Source organism: Pseudoliparis swirei, chromosome 18 (assembly GCF_029220125.1).
Source record: "Pseudoliparis swirei isolate HS2019 ecotype Mariana Trench chromosome 18, NWPU_hadal_v1, whole genome shotgun sequence".
In the NCBI taxonomy this organism is placed as follows: Eukaryota; Metazoa; Chordata; class Actinopteri; order Perciformes; family Liparidae; genus Pseudoliparis; species Pseudoliparis swirei.
In genome coordinates, this window is record NC_079405.1 from 22,068,807 (window position 1) to 22,093,368 (window position 24,562).

Here is a 24,562-nt window from a genome sequence, read left to right on the forward strand (position 1 = left end):
TATTTAGCAGCTAAAGAACCATTTATTTCCATGAGGAGTTGATAGAGACCACACATGTTGGACCTGGAATTATTGATTCACCTAAAACAGGACTCCAAATGAATATGAATGTTTTTTTGTGTATGAATTGATAGTAATGTTGCTGCGTGTCTTCTGGATCTGTAAAAAACTGTTTATCCCAACCCAAACCCTCATCTGCAAAAAACCCACGATCGACTTTTCAGGTACACTTATGCAAAAAAACGACTTGTTTAGGTTTTTATTGTGTATAAGTAGCGATTTGTTCCATGACATAAATGTTACATAACTGGCCTTAGTTAAGTACCTCATTTGCATAAGAAAAAAACTCTAAAATGAGTCGAGCTTCACTGCAATGTACTGGGTGCAAGTCCTGTGTTTAGGATTGCAGATGTTAATATTTTTCACCATTTCTTGATTACTATCACAAAAGTGCAACCATTTTCTAGCCAAAACACTTTAAATATTCTATTTGCTGCATAATTTCAAGGCATAAATGTCTACATTCACTACTCAGTCTTAGTGGTGTATGCCAGCAACATCTCCACCCTTGTATCTACAGTGGGTACGGAAAGTATTCAGACCCCTTTAAAATGTTCACTCTTTGTTTCATTGCAGCCATTTGCTAAAATTAAAAAAATTCATTTTATTTCTCATTAATGTACACTCAGCACCCCATCCTGACAGAAAAAAACAGAAATGTAGACATTTTTGAAAATGTATTAAAAAAGAAAAACTGAAATATCACATCGGGATACTTTCCGTACTGTATTTTGTAATACACAATATTTTGTAATTTCCACTGTATGTTGTATTCCACAGCCAGTTCCACGGGACCTCCTAGTGTCCCAGGTGTATCATTAAGGAGCCGAGCAATGCTGTCAGCGGCTTTACACTTAATCTCCTCTTCCTGTCTGGCTCTCCTGCTGTCTCCTCATCCCATGGGTGCGAAATGAGCCAGGCATGGTGGTTCCTTTAATGCATCAACCCTCACTTGGCTTTCATCCCGTTTTAAACCATTCCAGCTGTAATGTAACACCACTGGGAGAGGTGTGACCTGACTCATTCTGTGAGAAGGAGCATGCCAAGGTTAACTGGGTTGTGGCGGCCAGTGGCTATTCACATGTTATACAGAGAATAAGGGGCATTTAACTCTACAGCGCCAATCAGGGTGATTCAGTCTCGAACAATGTTACGATAGAAATGTTGTACGGATTACATTCTTGAGCTGCCACATTTCCATAGCATACATTTTTAAGTTAATGTAGATTTGCAACAAAATCTACATTTTCCTATGTCAACATTTGTGTGATGCATAAAGACTTTTAAAGCATTTAAACTGAAACGTTTGTTGTTTAGTTAAATTTTCACCAGATTGAAGAATGTTGTCAGTTCTGCTGTCTATGTTAATCATCGTGATGATGGAATGTATTTCCGTTCTCATTTAATATTCGAAAAGCAGATTATTTTAAGTATTTAAATGTTTATTACACCCTTGAATGCTTGCTAGCAGTCGTCTTCTTCCTTGTCTTTATTGGCATATTGCCACCTCTCTCTGTGCATGCCCATCAATGCCCCATAGCAGTACTCGTGTAGATCTCCACAGAGGACTTTAAGCCGGCCTCAGGCTACGGGGGTTCTAAAACTCTATCCGACTTTTCAACGTGAGAAACTTCACAGAAGTTATTCTTCCTAATCTGAAACATGCACACACGACTCGTTTTATTGACGCATTGCACACTACAGGATATTATTTCCGATTATCTTTCCAGAGGAAGCATCATGCGGAACGTGATTTGAGGGGGAAGTCACTGTAAAGAAAACCTAGACCGGCGTGGTCCAACAACTCGCTCGGCAGTGACAAAAGCAGAAGTCTGAATGAGGAAATGATGGGCGAGATTTTAACTGTAGGTTAAATAATCTGTCAACTAAGGCTGCAACTCACGATTATTTTAATAATCGATTAATCTGTCGATTATTTTTTTCGATGAATCTGATCTTAAAAAACCACATTAATTTCCAACCCTTTATTCAAAAACAGAACTGACCACGCTTTACTCGCGTGAGTTTACTCGCCCAACTTTGTGTGGATCATTCGTGCCTGAAAGGGGGCGGGGCTTATCTCTGTTGCTTTGCTCCATGCAAACAGTTATCATTTCCGCCATCCACCACAGAAGAATTAACCACTACTTCTGCTCCATACATGTTGTGGACGGACATCCCACAAACGTCGGACCAGCTAACGCCCTCGTGTTTGGGTTCATAACATCACCCGTAGACTCACACAGCTCAATGACTTTCACCGACTACGTCTGAATGACTTCCGCTGCTAGAGCAGCAGCAGCCAGTTGGATTCACCGACGTCATGCTTGGGAACACCGTCAGCTGCTCCTGCTTGTCTCTGTCCTGCTCTGTTATGTTCCTGCTCATTTGCGGACATAATCATCCAGATTTTAGCTCTTTAAAATCAAACATGTTTGCCCCTAGGAGTCCAAGAGGGGTTTAATACTGGATCTGTTAACCCTTCATATAATATGGGCTGAAGAACTGACCCAATCAAGGTCCTCGACCAATATTTATTCTCCAATCGTTGGGAGGCGTCAGGCGGCAACCTTCGGTTCTGCAACGTGACGCCAATGCCGAAGTATTAAAACGTGCATTCTCTCTACTGACCAGCAGGAGGCGACTATGCCGGTTGCAAAAAGAAGTCGTATAGAAGCCGGTTTGTCGGTTTCTTTTGAGTAAAATAGATCATAAAGCAGGGTATGTTTTATGATATGATATGATGATATTCTTTTTTTCGTCCCACAGTGGGGAAATTTCAAAAATCACAGCAGCAGTGCACATCAGAGCATCAATGAAAATAAATTATAACACAAAACTAAATACTAATACTAAATATACAGGGGGAAACAAAGTAAAGTGCTGAGTAAAGTAAAGTGCAGAGTTTACTGCAGGTGTGGCTACTGTGATTGAGAGGTTGCTGTCGCGACCAGAGACCTATCCAGCATCTATACATTCCAAATATGGTAACATCCGTTTATTGGCTGCAAAAAAAAAAGCAACATGTCATGGACGAAATCCGAGTTAGCAACAGCAAAATTGCCAAACTGGAGGCTTCAAAATGGCAGTCAACAAACCAATGGCTGCTGCCCCAAAGCTCCTGAAGTGTTCGCACAACTTTATTTGCACTATTCACTCCTGCCGCATGGCTGACTGTGAACCCCGTTTAGATTATTTTTGTGAATCAGTTTCCAGTATATTAGTGTACAGACCAGGATTTAATGAAGGTGGACAGTGTTGTACAGGAAACATGACCTAAATCAAACTTGCCTTGTAACCCATTTAATAGAGTTTGCAAGTGGTCAGCAGCACAAATATCACCAAAGCTAACTTAATCATCTTGAATCCACCCTGGAAAAAGATAAAAAATGGCACTGTTATAAATAATGACGTTATGTGACAAAATGGGTGAGAACGCACCACATGTCCCTATGTATCTTTGTTGTGGCATTTAAACAGTTAATCATATCTTTTTTTTGTTACTTACCATACCCACCATGTGTTTTAGAGTGTAGTGAGGTTATGTTACCTACCCTAAGTTACATTTATTCAGTTAAGTTAACTTTTTGTTTATATATATATGTTTGGTTCACGTGTAGCAGAGCTTTTTATGTAAATAAATACCTTTTTGTTTTTCTGGACAAAGTATCTTGTATCTGCCTCCTGCAACTTCCCAAGCCACTCCGGTCAGGCCTCACCACACGTTACTAGGACCAAAGGATGTCACTCTTCCTCGATTGGAAAGAATGTTGCCAGTGATTGTAATCCATGCAGCAATTTACGTTCCCTTCGGAGAAGACTCGGTTTGTTTAGACTCTTCCACGTACTGTTTTGTTCAGCGCATCGTTCCAGTATGTTAGCATCTTCTTCAGGAATTGTAGAGCAAGACGGGCCCACATTCCAGATTATGCTGATGTATTACATGACCTGTGAGTTTGTTTTTCCATTCCTTGGTCTGCTCCTCGGGGATAAGGAGATATATAGGCCACGAATGCACTGTTGAACTGGTTCGTTCAGCCTATCGGCACACAGCCTGCAGCGGTGGGGTCGGTGGTGCCAATGCACAATGAAACGAAGTGGCCCGATTGAGCACTAATCCATCAATGTAACATAGATCCTCACACTCTCCACTTAATGCTGTGCTAAACTGCAAAAAATCCTCTTTGCGTAGCGTCCACGTTTTTTTTTTAAAGCAATTCCTCATTACACATATGAGCTGTGCAGTGGGATCCGTCGATAATGAAATCTTTGTATTTACGACTGGAGTTTATGCATATATCTCTCCCTCTAGACTTCATTCATGTGATGCTGATGAGGGAAATGAGATGGAGAAAATGATAGAGGGCGTGGAGCTACAAGCAAAGCTGATTTCCGAAGACCTCACGCTGGAGCAGCAAAGGTTAATTGGATTCTGTCAACATGATATTGTCAGACAATGTTTCGAACTCTCAGATCACCACTTGTACGTCATTGTTCCACTTTCTACTTGAGAGAAAATTATGATTTGTTAAGTGTCTTTGTGTATTTAGAAAAGGACTATATAAGTTTGAATTATTATTATTATTTTAGACGACTGTGGGTCAGTGGTTAGTAAGTCTGTCTTTCAATCAGGGGGTTGGTGGTTCAATCCCCGCCCTAGTTGATGTGTCCTTGAGCAATACACTTAACCCTGGATTAATCCCTGTAGCTGTGTCTACGGTATGAACATAACATGATTGTTTATACACCGTTGCTTTGGATAAAAGCGTCCGCTAAATGACATGTAATGTAATTATTATTAGACAAAAATGCCCCCTATCTTTGTTAAGTAATACCATGGAGCAGGCATGCTTACCGAGTTCTGGGACACTGGATCTCACAGATTTGGATTTTACACATTACATAAAGCAAAACCGCTTCACCCTCCTGTTACCTTAGGGTCAATTTGACCCCATTCAATGTTTAATGTCTGTGTTCTTTCGGGTCAATTTGACCCCAGGCTGTTTTTCACTGTGTCAAACCTATAAGAAATATCAACTTTTTTATATATTTAATGGGCTATTTAGGTAGTCAACAAACAAACATAAAGTACCTCACACTTAAACTTGGAAAACAATATTAATTCTAATAATTTTCTGGAAGTTTTAATTGCTGGGGTCAAATTGACCCCGAGGGTAAAATATGTCAGTAAATATAAAGGTAACAGGAGGGTTAAACACGCCTTTCTCTTTTTTAGAAGCACCGTAGGCCTACACGGCAGACTTTGTGTTACATAACTGGCGGAAGTACACGCTCATCCATCAGGAGGAAGTTAAGAAGGGGCAAGTGTGTGTGTGTGTGGGGGATTTGTGTCAACGGAAAGGAAAAAAAAGAAAATACTAATCACAGAGCTGCCAACTTTTCAAAAAACCTTGGAGTGAGATTTTGTCGGGGGTGACCAAAATGTTGCCGCGCACGCAGCCACACACGTTGGTGGCTCAAATATCAGGAAATTTGAATTAATGTGGCGTTGTCCCCATGTTGTACCCATGTTGTACCCATGTTGTATCCTGCATTCTGGCCTGGCCAAGGTCTTTTACAAGGCATCTTTGCTACCTTAAAGAATTAAAATGTTTTTTAATAACTCTACTCTCATTTACAAAAACATGCCTAATTCTATTGCACAAATGTCCTGTTTTTATGTTAAATTCTTTATCATACAGTTTATCAAAGTGCTGTTTGGAAATTTTTTGAGAGGGTGCTTTTCCTAGGCCTGCAAATAAAGTGATAAATGCTATGTGGGCAGCCTTAACAAACAATGCTCTGATGTGTTGAGCATGCAGGATACCAAGAGGTTAACAAGGTGCTCTCCTGCTGCTTGTTATGACAGCTGAGTTTATATCACCTCACAAAATCACACGCACAAACAACGAATTATTTCAAGATTTAAAGTTTAAGAGTGAGAACTTAATACAACCACATGTCATGAACAGGGCTCTCAGTTTTGAAGACAGGCAAGAGTGACATATCTATCCAGGATGCTTTATTTTCATTGGTTGCTGGATTAAATCTTACCCAGATACAACAGATACAGTTTTTTTCTGATTGGCTATTGTGTAGCCCATTTCTTTTTTTTGATTGGCTGATAAGTGGCTCCTCACAGCAGAACTCCAGGGGAGCGCTTGATTCCTCCACGGTGAGGGCAGCGCGGCCAGCTCATGTTTGCGTGCTGCGGCACATTAAAACATTAAATAGCCGAGTTTTTTCAGCGTGAGAAATACGATGTGTGGCGGGAGTGCGTGACGTAAGACCGAAATGCGTGACTGTCACGCTCAATGCGTGACACTTGAGAGCCCTGCATTAACACACCGTAGTCTCTGCTCGTTGTGTCTGTTTTAACATCTTCTTCTGTTGCTGACTTCGGGACTCTTTGGGGTAAATAGGATGTCTATGCAGCGAATAGGTTTATAGATAAGCTCCTTAGCGCCATCTATCGTCGCGGAGTTTGAAAAGAAACCAACGCGCCTCGGCCCAAAATCAGAATTTCTATTGCCGTGAGAAATTGGTTGTGTGGCGTGAGAGCGTGTGAAAACATGCAAAAGCGTGTGTCACACGGCCAAACCGTGAGAGTTGGTAATCATGCTCGCCAGCATAGTGCTGCGTGTTGCAGCGTTTCTCTCTCCCTCGGCTGCTTTTGGTTTTGCGCCGAGCGCTGGCTGGTGGTTGTGGAGCGGCCGAGGCTTCAGCAGTGTGATCTCCGATGAACCGACATCCTCTCACTGTGCTGATTAAGAGTGGGTGTACAGTCGTGACTCCTCACTAGCTCGCTCACACTCGCTCACTAACACAACCAGAAGTCACTGCTCCTGAGACTGCAGTGTGAGACCACAGACTGTAAACGAGAAGTGGACTTAGACACGGATGGGTTCGTGCTGACTCCGGTTTGGATGCCTTACGATTGGAATTTTGTAATTTTCAAAGCGCGAGGCACGCACAAGCCTTTTACTATCAGCACAACAAACTAAATTAACAGCTGATGCTAGCTAGCTTCATCAACGACGTGCAACTGTAATTCACATATTAGTTGGGATGCTAGCGAGAAGAGACACAGCGAAGGGCCTCTCAGGTCCCTGATTTAGCACGCTCAGTCTGGCCATTGGTCTGCGGTGTAACCTGATGACAGACCGGCGCCCCCCCAACGCCAAAAAAAAAGCTCCAAAAACGGAGAGGTAAATAAATTATGACCTGTCTCTGACAATGTCCTGCAAGGAATGCCCATGCTAAAAAAAACTGGGTGACTAGTGAGTAGCAGTCTCCAAGAAGGTAATTTAGTAGGGGAAAAAATGAAATGCGGCCCTTCAATAGTCAGGATAACTGTATTACCCTCCGATGGGGGACCCCCATCCACCAGTCCGGCGATGTGAGACCAAGGCGATGAGGAATGGGAAGAGGCGGAGAGAGGCAGAGGCGGGCGTGGGATGCGGCGCTGCCAGCGCAGCGCAGACGGCGTGACATACTCAATGGTGTCAGAGGACATGGAGGCCACCCAGGCGTTGCTGGAGGGAGGAGGAGGCAGTGCTCCTAGATGGCAAGCTATCTTAGCATGTCCCCACTGGGCACTGAAGATCTGGGCGTCTGGCGGGCGAACGAACATCCGACCCGTGACACAAGGAGCTGGGAGGATCTGGGTCCTCTGTGCCTCCTGGACCACCACTTCACTTCCCCACACAGGAGGATGGTCCCCACGGAGGACTCTCAACCGAGGAGGCGCGAACTGACGACAGGGCATCCGCTTTTGACGCTCCGTGCAGCCCGGCCGAGTAGGTGTGAAGCTGAAACCCCCCAGAAAAAAAGTGCCCCCCCTGGCGCTCAGAGAGAGAGCCCAGCATCCGAGCAGAACGGAGATACGGGTCAGTCCATAGGTCATACCACAAACGGGTGATTCTCCAGTCCAGCCAGTGCCTCCATTCTGTAGCTGCCTGGCTACTGCCAGCAGCCCCCCCGGTTGCCCCACATTTCCTTTCTGGGAGAGAGGGAGAGGAAAAGAAAAGGCGCGGGAGATGCAATCTGGGAGGCTGAGGAGAGCGAGACAGGCTGCCGGACACCAGTGTCGGAGGCATCCTGGTCGAGGAGAAAGGAGAGCAAGAAAAGAGATGAGACAACACACAAGAGAGCAAAACAACAAAAAACAACCTAAAAGCAGCCTCAGCTGCAGATGACCACAAAGGTAACTTTAACTGAGGTGAGCTTGGTGAGTGAGGCGAGCACTCGACTATAGTCACGACAAACCTAACGTAAACCAAAATTGAGGCAAACCAAGCTCGTTTTTGAGTTGCTTCTCATGTGTAGGAGCCCATCGCTTCCACTGATACCTTTGGCAGGTCGGCCTCTGACCCACTCTTTTCTCACAGGAAAAAAAACAAAAATGAAAAAGACACAACATGAATGCACACTCTCAGCAGTCTCTTCTCTTCAGTCTCAGCTCTGCAGCCCTCAACCTCGTGGGTGGACTTGGTTGTGGGGTCAAGAAAAGAAAATGATCATCAAGATAAACAAAGACAAATCTGTTAACATAATGCAAGGTTAATCATTACAGAGTGCCTGAAACAAGCCAGCAGGGCATAACAGCATAAAAAAAGGCATAACAAGAGAAACAAATGGAGTCTTAAATGCAGTCTTAGTCTTCTCTCTCTCTTCCTCCCTTCTCGTCCCTCTTTGGGTAATGGTGGCTTGAATGGAAGCAACAGAAAGCTGAATCTAGCAACTAAAAGAAGAATCTTATTCTTCACTATGATTATCTTCACTTCTATATGATTCAAGCCCCTGGGCGTGATCATCTCACCCTTGGGCGAGCAAAAATCCTCTTGGCAACAAAAACCCCTGCCCCACCCTAGAGCAATGGAGAGCGTAGCCCATGAGTCTAGCATAGCAAGTTTCATGTCCTGGAGATATACTCATTTTTTTCTGTCTGGGCAAGTTATATAGTCGTGGCGCAAGTCACAGGGGAGCGGGTCAAGTCAGTCACCATAAGTAGAGACAGGGTAGGTGGTAGAGAGAAACCTCCTCTCTTGCTGAAAACCTCCTGAACTGATTGTGACTCCAGGGAACTGACGGGGGACAGGGTTTGGAAGGGGAACAGGTTTGGGGGTGAGTGTGGGTGGGTATGTGGAGTGCAAACAATTGGCATGCATGATGTAAGATGGTTGATGATGTGTAAGTTCTATGTGTGGGGGTGGAGTTTGGGAGTTTAAGCCAGGGCAAGGGTGAGGTGAGGGAGGAGGGGATGAGATATGAGATTGGGAAAATGACAGGTAACAGTGACACTGGGGCAGTACGGTGACGGGGGTGAGGGGTGAGTTACTAGAAAAGAAAGGGTATTGAAAAATTTTGAGGGGTTCTGGAATTGGAAGGGCAATGAACTGAGGAAGAGCAGAATAAAGTAAAAGAAGTCAGCCCTGAACCACTAAGACTTGAGGAAAGGAAACTTGTGCACAGGGAAACAAATCCTTTAACTGGAGGCGATAACGAGGGCAGGAGGCGAGATGTATGGCTCACGGAAGGCCTGGCTGCATGGCTCCCCTGCCTGCAGCTTTGGCAGGACGGAACAGGCCAGTCCACAGAGCTTGGCCATAGCTTGGCTGCTGGAGTGGGCAGCGCTGAGGCATTCAGGTTCGGGCTGGGGTCCCTCCTCCAGAGGCCTCGGCCTCTGGCTCTGAGAGGTCTGACTGGATGAGCTGATGGAGAAGGGGTGTGGGCTCCAGGCGCGGCTCAGGCGTGGGTTGGGAGGAGGGAGACTGTCCAGCGGTTGAAAAGGGAGAGGAATCTCTGCTTGCCTGTTCTTCCTACTGTGTTCTCTCCCTGAGATTATCCTTCGAAAATGAGGTCTCATCTCGAGGCTAAAGAGATTAATTCCTCAAGGGCTTAATCTCATCCTCCTCGCTTTGTAGAGCCTCACCTCACCCGGGCTCCTCGCAAGACCCCTGTCTGTATCCCTCTGTGCTGAAGATCACTCCTGGCAATCTGAAGTAAAGAAAGGAGTAAAGAAACCTGACTACCTCCTGAACTGAAACCGGAAGAAAAACCAGGTCAATTCTGTCTCTTCAAAAAAGCGATTACCAATAGCTGGCATTCCTTTGGAAAGACCACCGCCTAAGCTAGATACTTTACCCCATAACAAACTCTCCAACGTAAGCCTCTCCTCTTCTTTTCACCAAGCTACAAACTCTTGCAAAGCTATCCTAGTCTTGTCAGAGGAGGAACTGGGATCCTGTGAATCAAAAAACTGACTGCATGTGGTGTGAAAATGGATGAATCACGGGTTGGATGGATTGATGAATCACGTGGTGAGCTGGAGGCAGACTTGAATCTCTGGAGGTGGAGGCGACGCTCAGGCTGGAGAAAACTGGGTCAGGCTGTGGAGCTGAGTTACACCCCGGGAGCTGTGCTGAGCTCGGTCATTGAGCTGATGAGTGGAGGGATTCCATCCTCACACGAGCTCATTGAGATCAAAGAGTTTTGTTAATCCCAGGGATGAGATGTTACTGTTACTGCTTAGATCTCAGGGTACCAAAAGAGATGCGAACAAGAGAGATAAGCGGAAGAGAAGAGATGGAGCAAAAAAAAAATTAAAGATAGATAAGGCAGACAAAAAAAGCAAAGGCAATGCAGAGAGGCAAAGAAAAAGGCAAAGAGGCAAGGGGCCGGGATGAGAGGAAAGCGCGAGGAGGCACGGGCACACAGAACAGGGTAAGGCAGGAAGAGAGGACAGGGCACCGTCCAGGAAGGACAGGAAATTAGTGGAGGAAACAGTGTGGAGTGGAAATCTGGGGTGAGGTGGCAAGAGTGGAAAACAACAAATGCACAACAAATGCATACAGCAACATTTTAATCACTTAAAAATGTAATTTAACATATATACGCCTGAGCTAGCGGCTAGCATGTGATGGCACTCATGCTCACGTATGCATTACTTTAAGCCGATTTAAACTGGTGAGTTATATAGAAATCCACCCCCCAGACATTTGTCATGAATGGTGATATAGCTTAAGATACCATGATTTAAATGCAAATGGTTTTATTGACTAGTCGACTAGTCTCACAGATATAAGTGTACTAACTTGAAGGTGAGTCATGTGGCTTCACAGTCAGGGAGGTCAGTGTAGAGTTAAATAAACAGTAAATAATCCCACAGAAAACCAAATAAAATGCAACGGTTCATAGCAAACACACAACAATATGCCCATGTAACTTCAGCCCAGCACAAAATCCAACAAGCTAAAAATAAAAACCTAAAAAGGCCCGATTAATTGACCAACTTAAAAACAATATCATATTCCTGGGTAAAGCAATGGTTGCTCATTCAGACTTTATATTGGTGAAGCCCCTCCCCGAGTTGGAAAACATGAACGTGTGATTTCTGGAGTATAGCATCCAGGCACGTGCACAGATAGAGCCCTAGTGGTGCTCAAGCACCAGCCCATTTGCCCTGGATGAGTAAAGTGCCCTTTTTGCTGGAGACACGTTTTTATTATTCATCCGTATTTAAGAATAAAAGTTACTCTTTCTGTCATCAAGTCCCCCCCAAATGTGTTTTAATATCCGACGGGGCATTTATTTGAGTTATTGTGAGAATTTCGCCTAGACCCGCTCCGCGCCGCTCACGAGCTCCCCCCCCCCTCTCCCTCCCCCCGCGCCCCTTCCTTCTCCTCCACTTCCTCCTCCGCGCAGTGCTCCTCGCGCCACCAAACGGCTGCACCTCCTTCTCCTCTGACCCGCAGCATCAGACACACAGGTCATGACGGTGTTTGTCCCCTGACGTTGTTTTGTGATAAATCAACCACAACATTAGCGCTGCTGAAAACATGACGTCACAACTTGTCCGACGTTTCCTAAAAAAATAAACAAACAACTCCGTGATTTCAAAGCCTCGTCCAGCTGTTTACTGACGTTAGTTATGTTTAGAGAAGAGAGGGAGAGAGAATTCTTATTCCGTTCTATTCAACAGACCAGGAGGGCAATACGTGGCTGGCATGACGCCCATTAGCCAATCAGAATGCTTGTACTGTTGTTGCTATATAATAATTCATCTTTATTCATAAAGAAAATGTAAGCTAGCTGTCTGATGCTGCCAGAGGAAACGCAGGTTGAGGACAGCATCATCAGTGTAATGCTGCTTATGCTTCAACTGTCAGAATTTGTTTGGTATTGGGTGCCCTTTTTTTTGGTTTGAGCACCTGCCCCCCAAAATGTCTGTGCACGTGCCTGATAGCATCCCTCACTAAACACGAAGACAAATTAGTACCCCAACAAGGCCTCAGCCGCTCTCGGGTGTTTGACTACCCAGAAAAGGGCCAGGTGAGCTTCCCACCCCTTCTTATAAACGCTGCCCCTTTTTCCTGGGTCCTTAATTGAAGGCTGCCTTTGGCCTGCCTTACCACATTCATTTCAAAATGTGTTCACTGTGCATCAATGTGGAGGCTAAGCTAGAAAAACATGTACAGACTGAGCAGCATGTTTGACTGACTCCAGCAGTCACATTCTAGAGGAATGGAATTGTATTAAAATGCTAAGTATTGATCCATGACATTTTCAAGTGAATGAATGCCCGTCATGCCATTCCCTAGAGACTGATAAGTGAACACAGAGCGCCACTTACACAGACTCATACTGAATCTGTCAGTCACTCTTTGATTGACAGGTTGGAAGGGAAGGTTAGGAAGACCAGCAATGTGTGCTTGGCACTCCACATACATGTTAGGATGTAGATAGGAATTAATGAAACATGAAAATGATCATTATTAACTAAATAAAAAAGTGACAGCAGCTTCTATCGTAGAAAGTCGATTCTGGATTACTTTGACATTGTGGTTGTTCTAGCTAACGGGCAATAAAGCTCTGCATTAATCTGGCTGTGGTTGTTGAGCGTGCTCGCTCAAAAGGCAGGGGGGCATGTGATTGGAATGAAAGACGACATCATGGAATGAAAGTTTCATTGCGAAAATGTTATCAAAAAAAATGCACGATCAATATGGCATTTAAATGAACTTGTGAAAATAGAATTCAAATGAGATTTCACAATATTTAGTTGAGTTTCAGTCATTGTGATTGTTGTATACCTATATATTTATTTGCTATTGAACATTTTGCGGCTACATGTATGTAACAATTTTTTGTACTGCATTGGAAATTCCCCAAACTATACTATAGATTCAATAAAAATATATTTTGCTTATAAAAGCTTCACTAATCAATTTCTATTAACATTTAATCAATTGACCATGTTTTAATGTGAAAGGTCAAGTGGATCTTCATATAGTTTTCTCTATTGTTTTACAGTGCATTTACTAATTAGCTGAGTCACATGGCACAATAGGCAGCTGTTTCCTCTGTATACTACCTTTCTCGTTAAAGGGCAGCCGCACTACGACTTTAGCATTTGTTTACTTTTTTTCAGGAGTTGTTAGAAACCCTAAACAGTTAAAAGAGGTAATACATAAATGGCAACAGAACTGGATGAGCTAACAGTGTTAAAACCAAAATTGTATTTAAACGGGTAGAAATTAGAAAATGGTTTACAACTTTGGCTTGTATATTATGTATTAAATTGAAACCAGATGTGAACACTGTCTAAGTCCAAGAACATGTGATGACTTTGGAGAGCTGATCTGAAAAGGTAACGTCTCAAAGGGGACGCATGTAGATGTTGTTTCATTCAGAGCTTTAATATTCAAGTTACTGAATCCACTAAAAGTTTTATCGATGCAGTTTTTAGTAAGTGATGAATACTTTATAAGTCAATGGCAACATATTAACAGTGCATCTGCTTTACTTGAGACTAAACTTAAGCTCACTGTTATTTTGAGAACTAATAAAAAAGTGTGTCTGTAATGACTTTGTGTGCATGCGTGTGTCTTTCCAGCATAAGCACCATTATTAAGCCCAATTAGTCCTTGAAACCACTTTGCCAGCCCTCCGACAGTTTAGAAGTTTTGGGAACCAGAGTGTTTAGAGATTGGCGTTATGTAAGCAGAGGACCTGTACTCCAGTGATAACAGGAAGCTTATATGGCAGGCAGTGGGAAATCTCCATCCAGGACTTAACCTCCATGAATGGGAGATTAATACTGGCAGCACTTGGTCGCAAAAGAGCACAACCCATTCGTCCTCGGGGCAAGTTTGTCCATATGAAATGCTGCTGTTGGAGCTCCAGTTGACGCAGGGCCTTGCCATCACAAGCAGCATCAAAATGCAATGAATTTAAGGGGTTACGATAGATGTTTTAGAGGGCAACTACTTGGTTGTTCGATCATGTTTTATGTTTGTGACATTAAATCATTTCAAACACATGCATATTGTTATTGAGCATACATTTGGATGTTGAGCACTACTTATAGTTTTCATTTTTTAAAGTGGCATCATCACGCTTACACAATTATTATTCCAAAGGCACATACTGTGTGCCCTTTCTCTCTTGGCCTGTTGGTGTGTCTCTTGATGGACCCTGATTACTGTAATGATGTAAACGTGGCTGTAAATTGAATGCGCTGTAATTTAATGAGTAGTTAATTAAAGGTTAGCTCTTGTGGTTGAGACCGACACTGGAAGTTCATTTCGTGCCACTCTGGCACAGCCTCATCCTTTTAAATGTAATTATTGTCAAAAGTGAAGTGAGTCAAAAGTAAAATGGGAGAAAGGTTTGCAATCTTGCAAAAGCTTCCTTTAAAACTATAACAAATGAAATACAACCCCATGGGGAGACCCAAACGACCAAGACATTCCTCCTCTCAACTTGTTAAATACGGCATCTTGGTTAGTGGCGCCACTCTTTAAACTGTGTCTCTAGGTGATCCTCAAGCGTCAGTTTTGCAAATGTTCTTTACATGCAAACACCATCATCACATTATTAAGTTAGATACGTTAACTACGCGACATAGTAACCTTACGTACGTGACGTAACAATGTTAGTTAGGATACGTTAAGTATGAAAAATAGTAACCTTACGTACGCGACTTAACAATGTTAGTTAGGATATGTTAAGTATGCAACATAGTACCTCGTGTCCATGACGTAACATTGTTAAGTAGGCTAGATTAAGGATGCGACATAGTAACCTTATGTACGTGACGTAACATTAAGTATGATAAATTAAGTACGTGACATAGTAGCTCACGTCCATGATGTAACATTGTTAAGTAGGATACATTAAGAATGCGACATAATAACCTTATGTACGTAAAGTAAGTAGGATAGATTAAGTACGCAAGATAGTAACCTGTACGTGACGTAACATTAAGTAGAATATGTTAAGTATGCAACATAGTACCTTATGTATGTGACGTAACATTAAGTAGGATAGATTAAGTAAGTAACATAGAAAACATACGTACGTGATGTAACATTGTTAAATAGGATACTGCAAGATGCAACGCTAACGATGACCCCACTTCACAAAAATGCGATTTTGGAATGGAAGCAGGGTTTTCAGTGCTTTTTTGGCAACTTCACACAGGACCAGCGTCAGAAACACAGAAGGGCAAATGGCAAAACTGCCCCTAAGAAATATAATGCCCCCATAACTTCGATAATTTACTAGCATTTTGATTTTTTTCTTTGTTGTGTATGCCCCATCTGTATTGCCTGTACAAGGTAGGTAAAACAAAAATCAATAAATATAATTTGGAATTATGAAAAAGAAGCTGTAATTGTTAATATTTGTTTAAAAGAATCAAATTGAATATGATTCATAACGTAACGTTAACGCTCCCTTGGCTGTCTACCTTGAAGGTTTATGAGTTTGTCAAGACCAAATTAAACACTCTTTGATTCCCAGATGACAAGCGGTAGAGTCCCGGACATCTGGGTTTCGGTTTTGCACTGGCGATGCTGCTGGCAGAGCTCTTCAGAGAATTGCAGAACTTTCTCCTTATGTGACGACTGTTGCTGCTATCGGACGAGAACAATTTTGGAAAAAGAAAATTAATTCGAGGAGAATGATATTGCAAGGTCTTTTCCCCCAGGAACGAACACAGAACACTTAACTGTGTGAATAGGAATGTGAGGAAAGACACTTTGCAAAGAGGCCTCCGTCGTCCCCAGACAGTGCATTATTTAGTGGACCAGTGCATCAGTTCTCACTGAGGGGATCGCTCAATGACAAGGGGCTACCTCTCCCATGACGCAGCCAGCTGCAGCACTTACGCACCAAGAGAAAATATATAAAGGTGGTTTATTTATTATCTCCTTCAACTATGCTTCCTGCCCATTGAATGATTTGAAGTTGTTTGTGTCTCAACGTCTGTCTCAAGCACAGTTTTTCTCCTTGGCAGAAAATCGCAGCAATGGTCATTTGTTCAAAGGCTTAAATTGACCATTAAGTTTGCGTTTTTGCTTTTGATAGTGACTGCATACACTCTGAGCCGACAAAAGTAGAGTGATGTTGTTATATTGTCCACAAGGCTCTTTGGGTGGATAGTTGGATGTGCACATTGTCTGACTTGAAGACAATAAACTGCAGTTTGCGTCCCGTTTAGTACCAACTGTAAATGAGCACAAGCTTTCTCTTTAGCCTTAAGCAACACTGTTTGTCTGTTACTGGAAATGTACTGATTTCTGGGGACATAACATTGACTTACATTAATTTCTTGGAGACTTACCATAAACTCTACCAGCCTAATCCTACCAAACATTACCATTACCTTTAACCACGTTTTTCATCCTAAATTGTCATGATTTATCTTATGGGGGCGTGCAATTGTCTCAATTGTGTCCCCAAAAAGAGTCCCCACGATGTAAATGTTTCATCAGATTTATACACACACACTCAATCCAAATCTCCAATATGTACAAAAATATCTGCACATTGGAGCTTTTTTCCAGTTTGTTTCTGCTGTAACATTAATATACTATGATCACAGGTGTGGTTTGCAATTCCTGCACTGAAACTTCAGACATGTGAAGCGGGATCAGAAAATGATTTCTCTTCTGCTTCCTCTTGCCTCGTGCTTCCTTGCTGTTCGTATCGGTTTCTCTCACAGCCTCCGTCGCCGTCTCACATTACACTCAGCCCGGTGCATTCTGACCATGTCTCATCTCCTGCATCTCACTCCCTCCCCACTGTCCTCCTCTTCTTCCTCTCCTCCCCCCTCTACCTTGCACTGAGCTCTATGTGCTGATTCAGCCCGTTGTGATGATTCATATTACGAGAGTTCCCCGGTCCTGATTTTGAAGGCATTAAAATGCTGCGGGCGGTGGACAAAAGTAATCTCTTTCTTTCTCTGCCAAATGCTATGCTCGGCTCGCCGGTGTAGCGCCCTGAAATGTTATTTCATATCTCTTACTGATGTAGTTCAACGGTGTCCATTTCTTATTATTTGTGTTTAAGGTAATTCATGCTTTGTGCACATACTAACTGTGAAGGGAGGAAAGTGCTCGTTGTTCCGTTGGAAAAGAGCGCCGTCTCTTTAAGAAGGGGGCGTGTGTAAAGCAGGTGCGGGAAGCTGGCGGAAGAAAACGGTGTATGCTTGCTTTAACTGGGATTTTGGAAAATAAATTTTGCTAAAAAGAAGAACAAAGTTTTATTGAAGAGTTCATCATGTCAAGGGTGCAACACTGGCATTCACGCTGCGACAGGAACACGCCATCGTCCATGCATCCCTTGCTGTCTGATTGTGAATAGAAATGCACTGCTCTCTTTTGATTTTTTACTTGATGAGATTGTGCGTTGTGACCCGCTTCAATGTGCCTCTGTCTTTTTGTGTTGCAGGCGACACACCTCATTGCCCGTAGAAGTCTCAGAGATCCCTCTAAACCTTATTGACCCATCGTGTCGAAGAAGTTACCCCTGTCGCAAATGGAAGTCTGCATCTTTCGGGTAAATCAAAGTTTTACATTTTTTTATTTTAGTCAACTTTTGTCCCGCGAGACCATAACTTTCGAAGTCCACGTCCTCGCTTTCAAACTGTCAAGTCTTTACCCTCCGAGATCGGATCTCACTCACATTGGGTTTCGATCAGCCAGACCACACGGCGAGGCGGGACAATATGAGCGCACAATCCGACAATTTATCAAACGTATATGTCCACATAGTCTCCCCACCACCCCAAGCGGAGGAAAAAAGCAATGAGAAAAGACAAGGAAACTTACTTACGCCAGACGCGACTTTTAAAAGTGCAGCCGCCTCAAAAAGCGTAGGTTTTTGGTTCACGATATAAAAAAAAGAAGGAAAGACTACGGCGAATACCACACGAAAACAGGAAGGAAGTGGAAAAGTAATAAAGCCCGCCTCTTGCTTGATCCAATTGGCTGCCATGGCCAAGTGTGACATTGATGAGCGTTGCGCCTCCGCGCCTCGCGCTTAAAGTTGAGAATATTTTGACTTTTAAGCCTTTCAGGCGCGCCGTACCACAGGAAATTAATGGTTTTGCTAGCCACGCATTTTTGAGAGTCGCGTCTGGTGTGATCGAGCCCTTATGATTACTATTTTTGAAAAATCAACATTTACTGCTTGTGTTCAGTCAAAATAAAAGCCTTTTGAATAATAGAATAACAGGTGAATATTAATGTGAAGAATCTACAGGAAAATGTGTTCAACAGTAAATTTGTGGAACATTGTTAGCAAGTATTCCTTAATAAAATTTAAAAAAGGCTACTAATACTGCAGGGAGGATGAGTAAGCAGCAGAACTATTGCATGCTTTTATTATGAAGAGTTTAAAGAGAAATAAAATGTTGATTTCCTGTTTATTTTTTCGCCACTTCTTTCACTATGGAATATAGCTCGACCACTATGTGATCAGGCAGATCCCTCATGTGCAGACTCAGCTTAGTTCCAATCTGGTGCATCTGATTACCAAAGGCTTGTCTCCTCCCAACAGCTTCTGTCCTGATGCTAGTTTACAGTCCTACTCTGTTTATCATCACATATCTGACGCTGCCATTCCTCACACTGCTGTGGAGGCTTTCGGTTGTTTGTCAGCCTTTATTTCCTCCCATTTCTTCGTCAAGACTTCCACATCCTGCTGCGCGCAAGCTGGTAGGTGGCCTATCCACTCGGATGGAAAATGAACAACACTCGTCGCAACCACAGACATGAAGTAGATTTACAGTCGGGCAAAAGAGACTACTTTCTTGTGATAGAGCTGGCAGAGCAGACCCCTGCGATGACACATCTCTTACCTTCCTTCTTACGGTTTTACTTCCCCGAGCGGTGAAATAGTCGCAAGATATCTCGGGGAAAAATGAGCGACGAGCCAATGCTGCAATGAAAATGCCCACGCACACATACACACACATGCACGCACATGCACACACAGCACTGTGATTCCCCGCCTGGCTGTCCGTGTCCCTTTTCCTTGTCGTTCATTACAGCTGCTCAGAGAGGCCCTGAGAGCTCTTCTGCAAATGAGGGGAGATGGTTGGAAGAGATGGAAATCCTGAGCGTTGAGCAGTGGGACACAGATTTCAAAAGCTTCTTGGCAATTTCATCTTTTTTATTTTTTATTCTTTACGCTGCACTGTATCCATCGGGCATCCAGCACTGAGTAATTCTCAAAGCAGTGTTGTCAGGGCGAAAAGGAGACGTCACGCCGCAGGCTTTTTGCCAAGGGAGGAAGGAGATGGTGAATATCTTAATGAGCCATGTTTGTTCACCACGTTTATTGATTCTAATTAGCCGTGGAGATGAAAAGAGTACAAGGAACGAGTGGCTGAACACTCTGTGATCACACTGAGGTCTTGAGCTGTCCCACTCTATTAGGAAATATTTCTTGCAGGGGAAACATCTGGAGCGAGTGCACATCAATTACAAATGCCCGGAGGGAGATGCGCCTCGAATGACGTTTGGGGTCACGCCGAAATTTACAATAGGAGGTAGGTGTGGAGATTGTATAATGAATGCAATTATGTTAAATCCCCAAGAGGCGAGGAGGAAGTGACACGCTGCCGCAGGTGAAACCCCCACCGCGAAGCAATGCGCCACCCTAAGGCCGGGCAGCTTCACGGGCATATCGGTGGGCTGGTATACTTGGCGGATATAAGATTAAATGTTTCAGTAGCGGGGGATCAAAAAGGTAAAAGATAAGAACAGCTTTTCTCTTTTGGACATTTCGTGTCGATTCCTGGTGATCCTGCTCTTTATAAAACATTATTACATGGCTCAGTTCACTTTTATCAAAGGGATTATTAGAGGATTCAAACTGAGCGACAAAGCATTGGTTTCATTCCGTTTCACCTCAGTGGAAGTTGCTTGTATTAAAGTGATAGTTCACCCGGAAATCAACAATACATATTGTTCCTCTTACCTGTCGTGTTGCAACCTAAGGAAGTACCGTTTATTGATATTGCAATTATCATAGACAAAGGTCTCAAAGTGCTGTACAGGAGTTGAAAAAAACAAACACAAGTGACCATAACAGTGGCCAAAACGTTACAACAGGTGAGAAAGCACAATCAAATACACGATAAAAGAAGGCGCAGTAAAATACACAGTAAAAAATAATAAAGAAAACACCAATCCAGATTGCTTTTGGTGTGACTTTTCCCAAGTGCTGGAGGGATTTGAGCCTTCTCTCTAATATAATGGAACTAGAATGGCACTTGGCGTGCTGCCCGGTCTCTTTCCAGAAATGACCACGTTATTACTTGTCTAGATAAACCTTGTCGTGAGCAGCGTGCAGTCATTTTAAGTTTGGGAGGAAAAAAAACACAAAACAATTCCAATACGTTTGTTTTTCATTGTGGTCTGCTTCTTCTTTTGATCGACTGTTTTGTTTTGTTTTTTAAATGAAATTTCAGTAAGAGTACCATCTTGGGTTATCCTTGGCCATTGTGTTTGCCCATATGTTCTCTCCCCAGTGGTGTGATGGCCAGTGTGTGCTCCTTTTTAGAAGCTGTGGAGTGCCGTGAATACGAAAGCAGTCCGTGAGCTGTGTAAATGGTTTTTCTGTAAACCTCAATATCAAGTTCATCCTTGGTTCTTATTAGTTTGCAGAGTCCAGGAAGACTATGCGCAGACGGTTTAACTGATGTTACCATCTCCCTCTCATCCACTTACACCCGGTCTACAAAGGTGAACACCACAATGAGTCTGGGGTGTCGTCACTTTCACACCTTGTCTAGCCTTCAAGAACAGATCCAACAAAGAGCACACCTGGCCAGGGTTAAGTTTCATTCGGTTTACTCCTGATGAGCTCTCTTGCTGTCTGCACTGCTGTTGCCACTGGCACATATGCTGTCATCTGCCTCCATTTTCATGCATTGAAACTTTTTGTCTTTGATGTGTCTCATTAAAACACAGAAATACGATGATACGCATCAGATGGAGTAGAAGGAATACAGTCGGTACCCCAAACGAGATTTTAGCATCGCCTTTAAAGGGATTGAGTTGATTCCCTAACATTGATGGTTGTCCAGTGCCTCATTGGCATTCTGTGGTGCTGGGCTTCTCAATGGTTTTATAGGCTCCAGGCGACAATACAAAGGTGTGTCTGAGGCAAAAGTGTGTATACCTAGTCTGAATGCCAACACTCAAAGGTGGGTCAAAAAACCTGACGTTGCCGTGGAAGGTGAGATACAAGGAGATGTATGAATGGGGATAACAACGTACACTTTTGTATAGTCTCTCCGCAAATGCCTTCATGGGGTTCCACTGAGCTATTAAAGCAACCATAGAGCCCACACCGTCGCTCACTGCATTCCATTCAATAATATTATGGAATTTTGAGGAAACGAAAAAGGCAATATCAGAGAGAAGCTAACCGAAGGGTCTACATTATGGATTTGAAGGATATATCCAGGATTGTAAAATGGATTTAGTGAATAAAACACGATGGAAACTAAAACTCCAGATAAAAGTGTAAAAGTGAACCTGCCATATTATCTGGCGAACAAGACGGAAGACTGTTCCTGTAAATCCTAGAAGGTCTTTATTTACTGTTGAATTCGATAGAAAGCAAAAACAGCATGTGTATACATTCAGTGTACCTTCTGTAACGAGCATAGCATAGAAGTGCTAATCTTAGCGCCACAAGGTTTTATATAAAATGTAACATTTAAGAAATGTATATCTCTTTCCAAACCTTCCGGGTAACGGAGGTTTCTCAAAAGAAAAAGCCAGGCCTTCCATCCTAAAATGAAAAAGTTCCTTGTCCGGCAGCTTCTTTAGCCATGTATTCTTGTTAACCGCTTGTCTTTCCGTATCCCGTCCACCAACAGCCGTCTCCCTGCCTCTCACTATTGTTAGGAAAGCTGCTAATTTGTTCTTTTGTTTCTCCTTGCTCTTGACCTGAGGAGTAAGCTCTGCATGTCTAATGGGTCTGAAATGCCTCCGTTGTGTTGCCCCAGGCAGTCACAACACCATCCTCTCATGCAGTTGTTTGTCTTTTACAATGAGGACATTGGGGGTGAAATTAAACCATCTCATCTGTTTATTCTGCTGTTGTTCTTTGGCCCACTGCAAAAGATTCGTCTGCTCATGATTTTCCAGTATGCATGATTATTGATGCCTTTGTGCATATTGACGACGCATATGGCCGTGTTTCCAATAAATCTGCATTCATAACCAGGTCTAAGATATCTCTTGTAAGACTCTAAAATGTTAGATGGGGGACTGAACAACACTGTTGGATCAACCTTTCAACCACAAGGTGGCCACGCCCTAAAGCATATCCTGCTTTCTGGTCTTTTTTACTTTAAATGGACCATCATTTACTCAATGAACATCATGCTGTAGAAGACTTGCAACTAGAGATTGAGACCATAAACCTCATGTTCACAATATTTACTGAGGTACTAAATCAAGTGAGAAGTAAAGTCATTTTCTCGTAGACTTCTATACAATCGGACCTCTTTCTGCAACCCGAGGAGTCGTCCCTGATGGCCATGAGAAAGAATACAAGTTTAAGGCTCTTGCGCATTGGCTTTACTTTTCAAAAGCGGAGGCCTGGCTCACATGGAATCATTTGAATGGCTTAACAGTCTTATTAAAAGTGTTAGGTTGTAATAGGTTATTTTGACTGTGCACATGTACATAGGGAAAATGTATGCTTTAGATTAATACATATAGCAAGATATTATAACTAGGAAATATTAGGGAGGATATTAATATGTATTATGAATGTATTATGAAGCATAGGAGAAGGACACTGTATTGATCATATTGACTATTAGTAGTGTTTATATGTATGCCGCATGAGAATGAAAGTTAGTTTATCGTTTCAATGTTGTCGCATGAACTGGAAGCCGACTGAATCCCGTGGCGTTGCTTGAATCCGGAAAGTAACATGTGGGACTTTTATTGTGAAAGGGACTTCTTCACACAACTGACCGGAAGTAATGTTGGTCGCGGGATCATGACGTTTGACCCGGCTATTTTATTGCCTGGCTGTAAGCCGACTGAAGTGTAGCATGCTGGGTTGACCAATGGAAACTAACTTTTAAGAGGTGTGGTTGTGGTATTAATAAATACGGGTGTAATAGGGTGAGTTCTTTCTTTAGACGTTCTGAAGATTACAAGACGGTTCCCTATCTGCTACTTTGCTTTTAGTCTGTGGCGTAATATTCAGTCTGGCCGTACGATCGTAGCTTCAATTTGTTTGTTGAACTTCTTTCCATTAAATATTCCTAAACTTATCCATCGCATTCTGATCCTCATTTTCCACCGAGCACGAGACCTCCAGTTTTGATCAAGCTTAATGAAAGTCATGGTGAAATAAAAAAAACCAAGTGCACATTCAGTGTCTGACTTTGATGGGATGAGCTCAGAAATAATCATCAGTTCTTCACCTTGATTCTCAGGGCTTTACCGTGCGTCTGTTTTGGGACAAAACTATTGCCATGAGTCAGAAGTTGTTTAATTTAGTCCACGGACTGCCTGATGCAACAGAATCTAAAGTTAAAAGTCAGTTACAAAGTTAGCCTCACACCGCTCAGTCGACTGTACCTTCATTTCATCGAGCAACACTTGATGTCGACCGGCTCACTGATGTGTCCGCCCCTTCCCAAAGAAACCCTCATGACCTGCTCTGAGATTGTATTGCAGTCAATCACAATACCAGAGTGCGACTCTGGATTTAGCCCACAGCTCCTGATTCGGAAGCCACTGTTTCCTTTCTCCATCTTGGAAGCAGCTATTGTTTTGTTTGTAATTTTACAAAATTCACGTGGAATTTTCTGCATGGTGCCGGAGCTGAACAACAAATAAATACATACAAAGTTGCTGAGCGTTCCTCGCATCTGTGTGATTGTTTGGTAAAGTGACGCAGCATTTGGCACATTCAGCTGGATGGGATTTATAAATAACCACAATGCATGTCATTGAAGCTGGGGAGATATTTATAGATTTCCGTGAATACTCTGCCCCAGTTGCACTCATTTGAATACAAGCAGAAGTATACTATCCAGATTGAGTGGCCTACACTGAGAACAGTAAAATAATCACGTATCATTTCTTTCCCACAGTTATACTCTTTTTACTACCAACCGCGATTATGTTTTTTTATGATGCTTTTCTCCTGTCTGAACAACGTGAAG

The 24,562-nt window shown here is 42.9% G+C and overlaps 1 protein-coding gene across 3 annotated transcripts in view; it reads left to right on the forward strand.

The window, feature by feature from the left end:
* Positions 1-24,562, forward strand: part of iqsec1b (IQ motif and Sec7 domain ArfGEF 1b) — a 208,261-nt gene that overhangs the window by 56,568 nt on the left and 127,131 nt on the right. For all 3 annotated transcript variants that reach the window (XM_056438397.1, XM_056438398.1, XM_056438404.1), the window contains one exon: positions 17,800-17,907. In XM_056438397.1, coding sequence (XP_056294372.1) covers positions 17,800-17,907 — 108 coding nt within the window. The remainder of the gene's footprint in view (positions 1-17,799; positions 17,908-24,562) is intronic.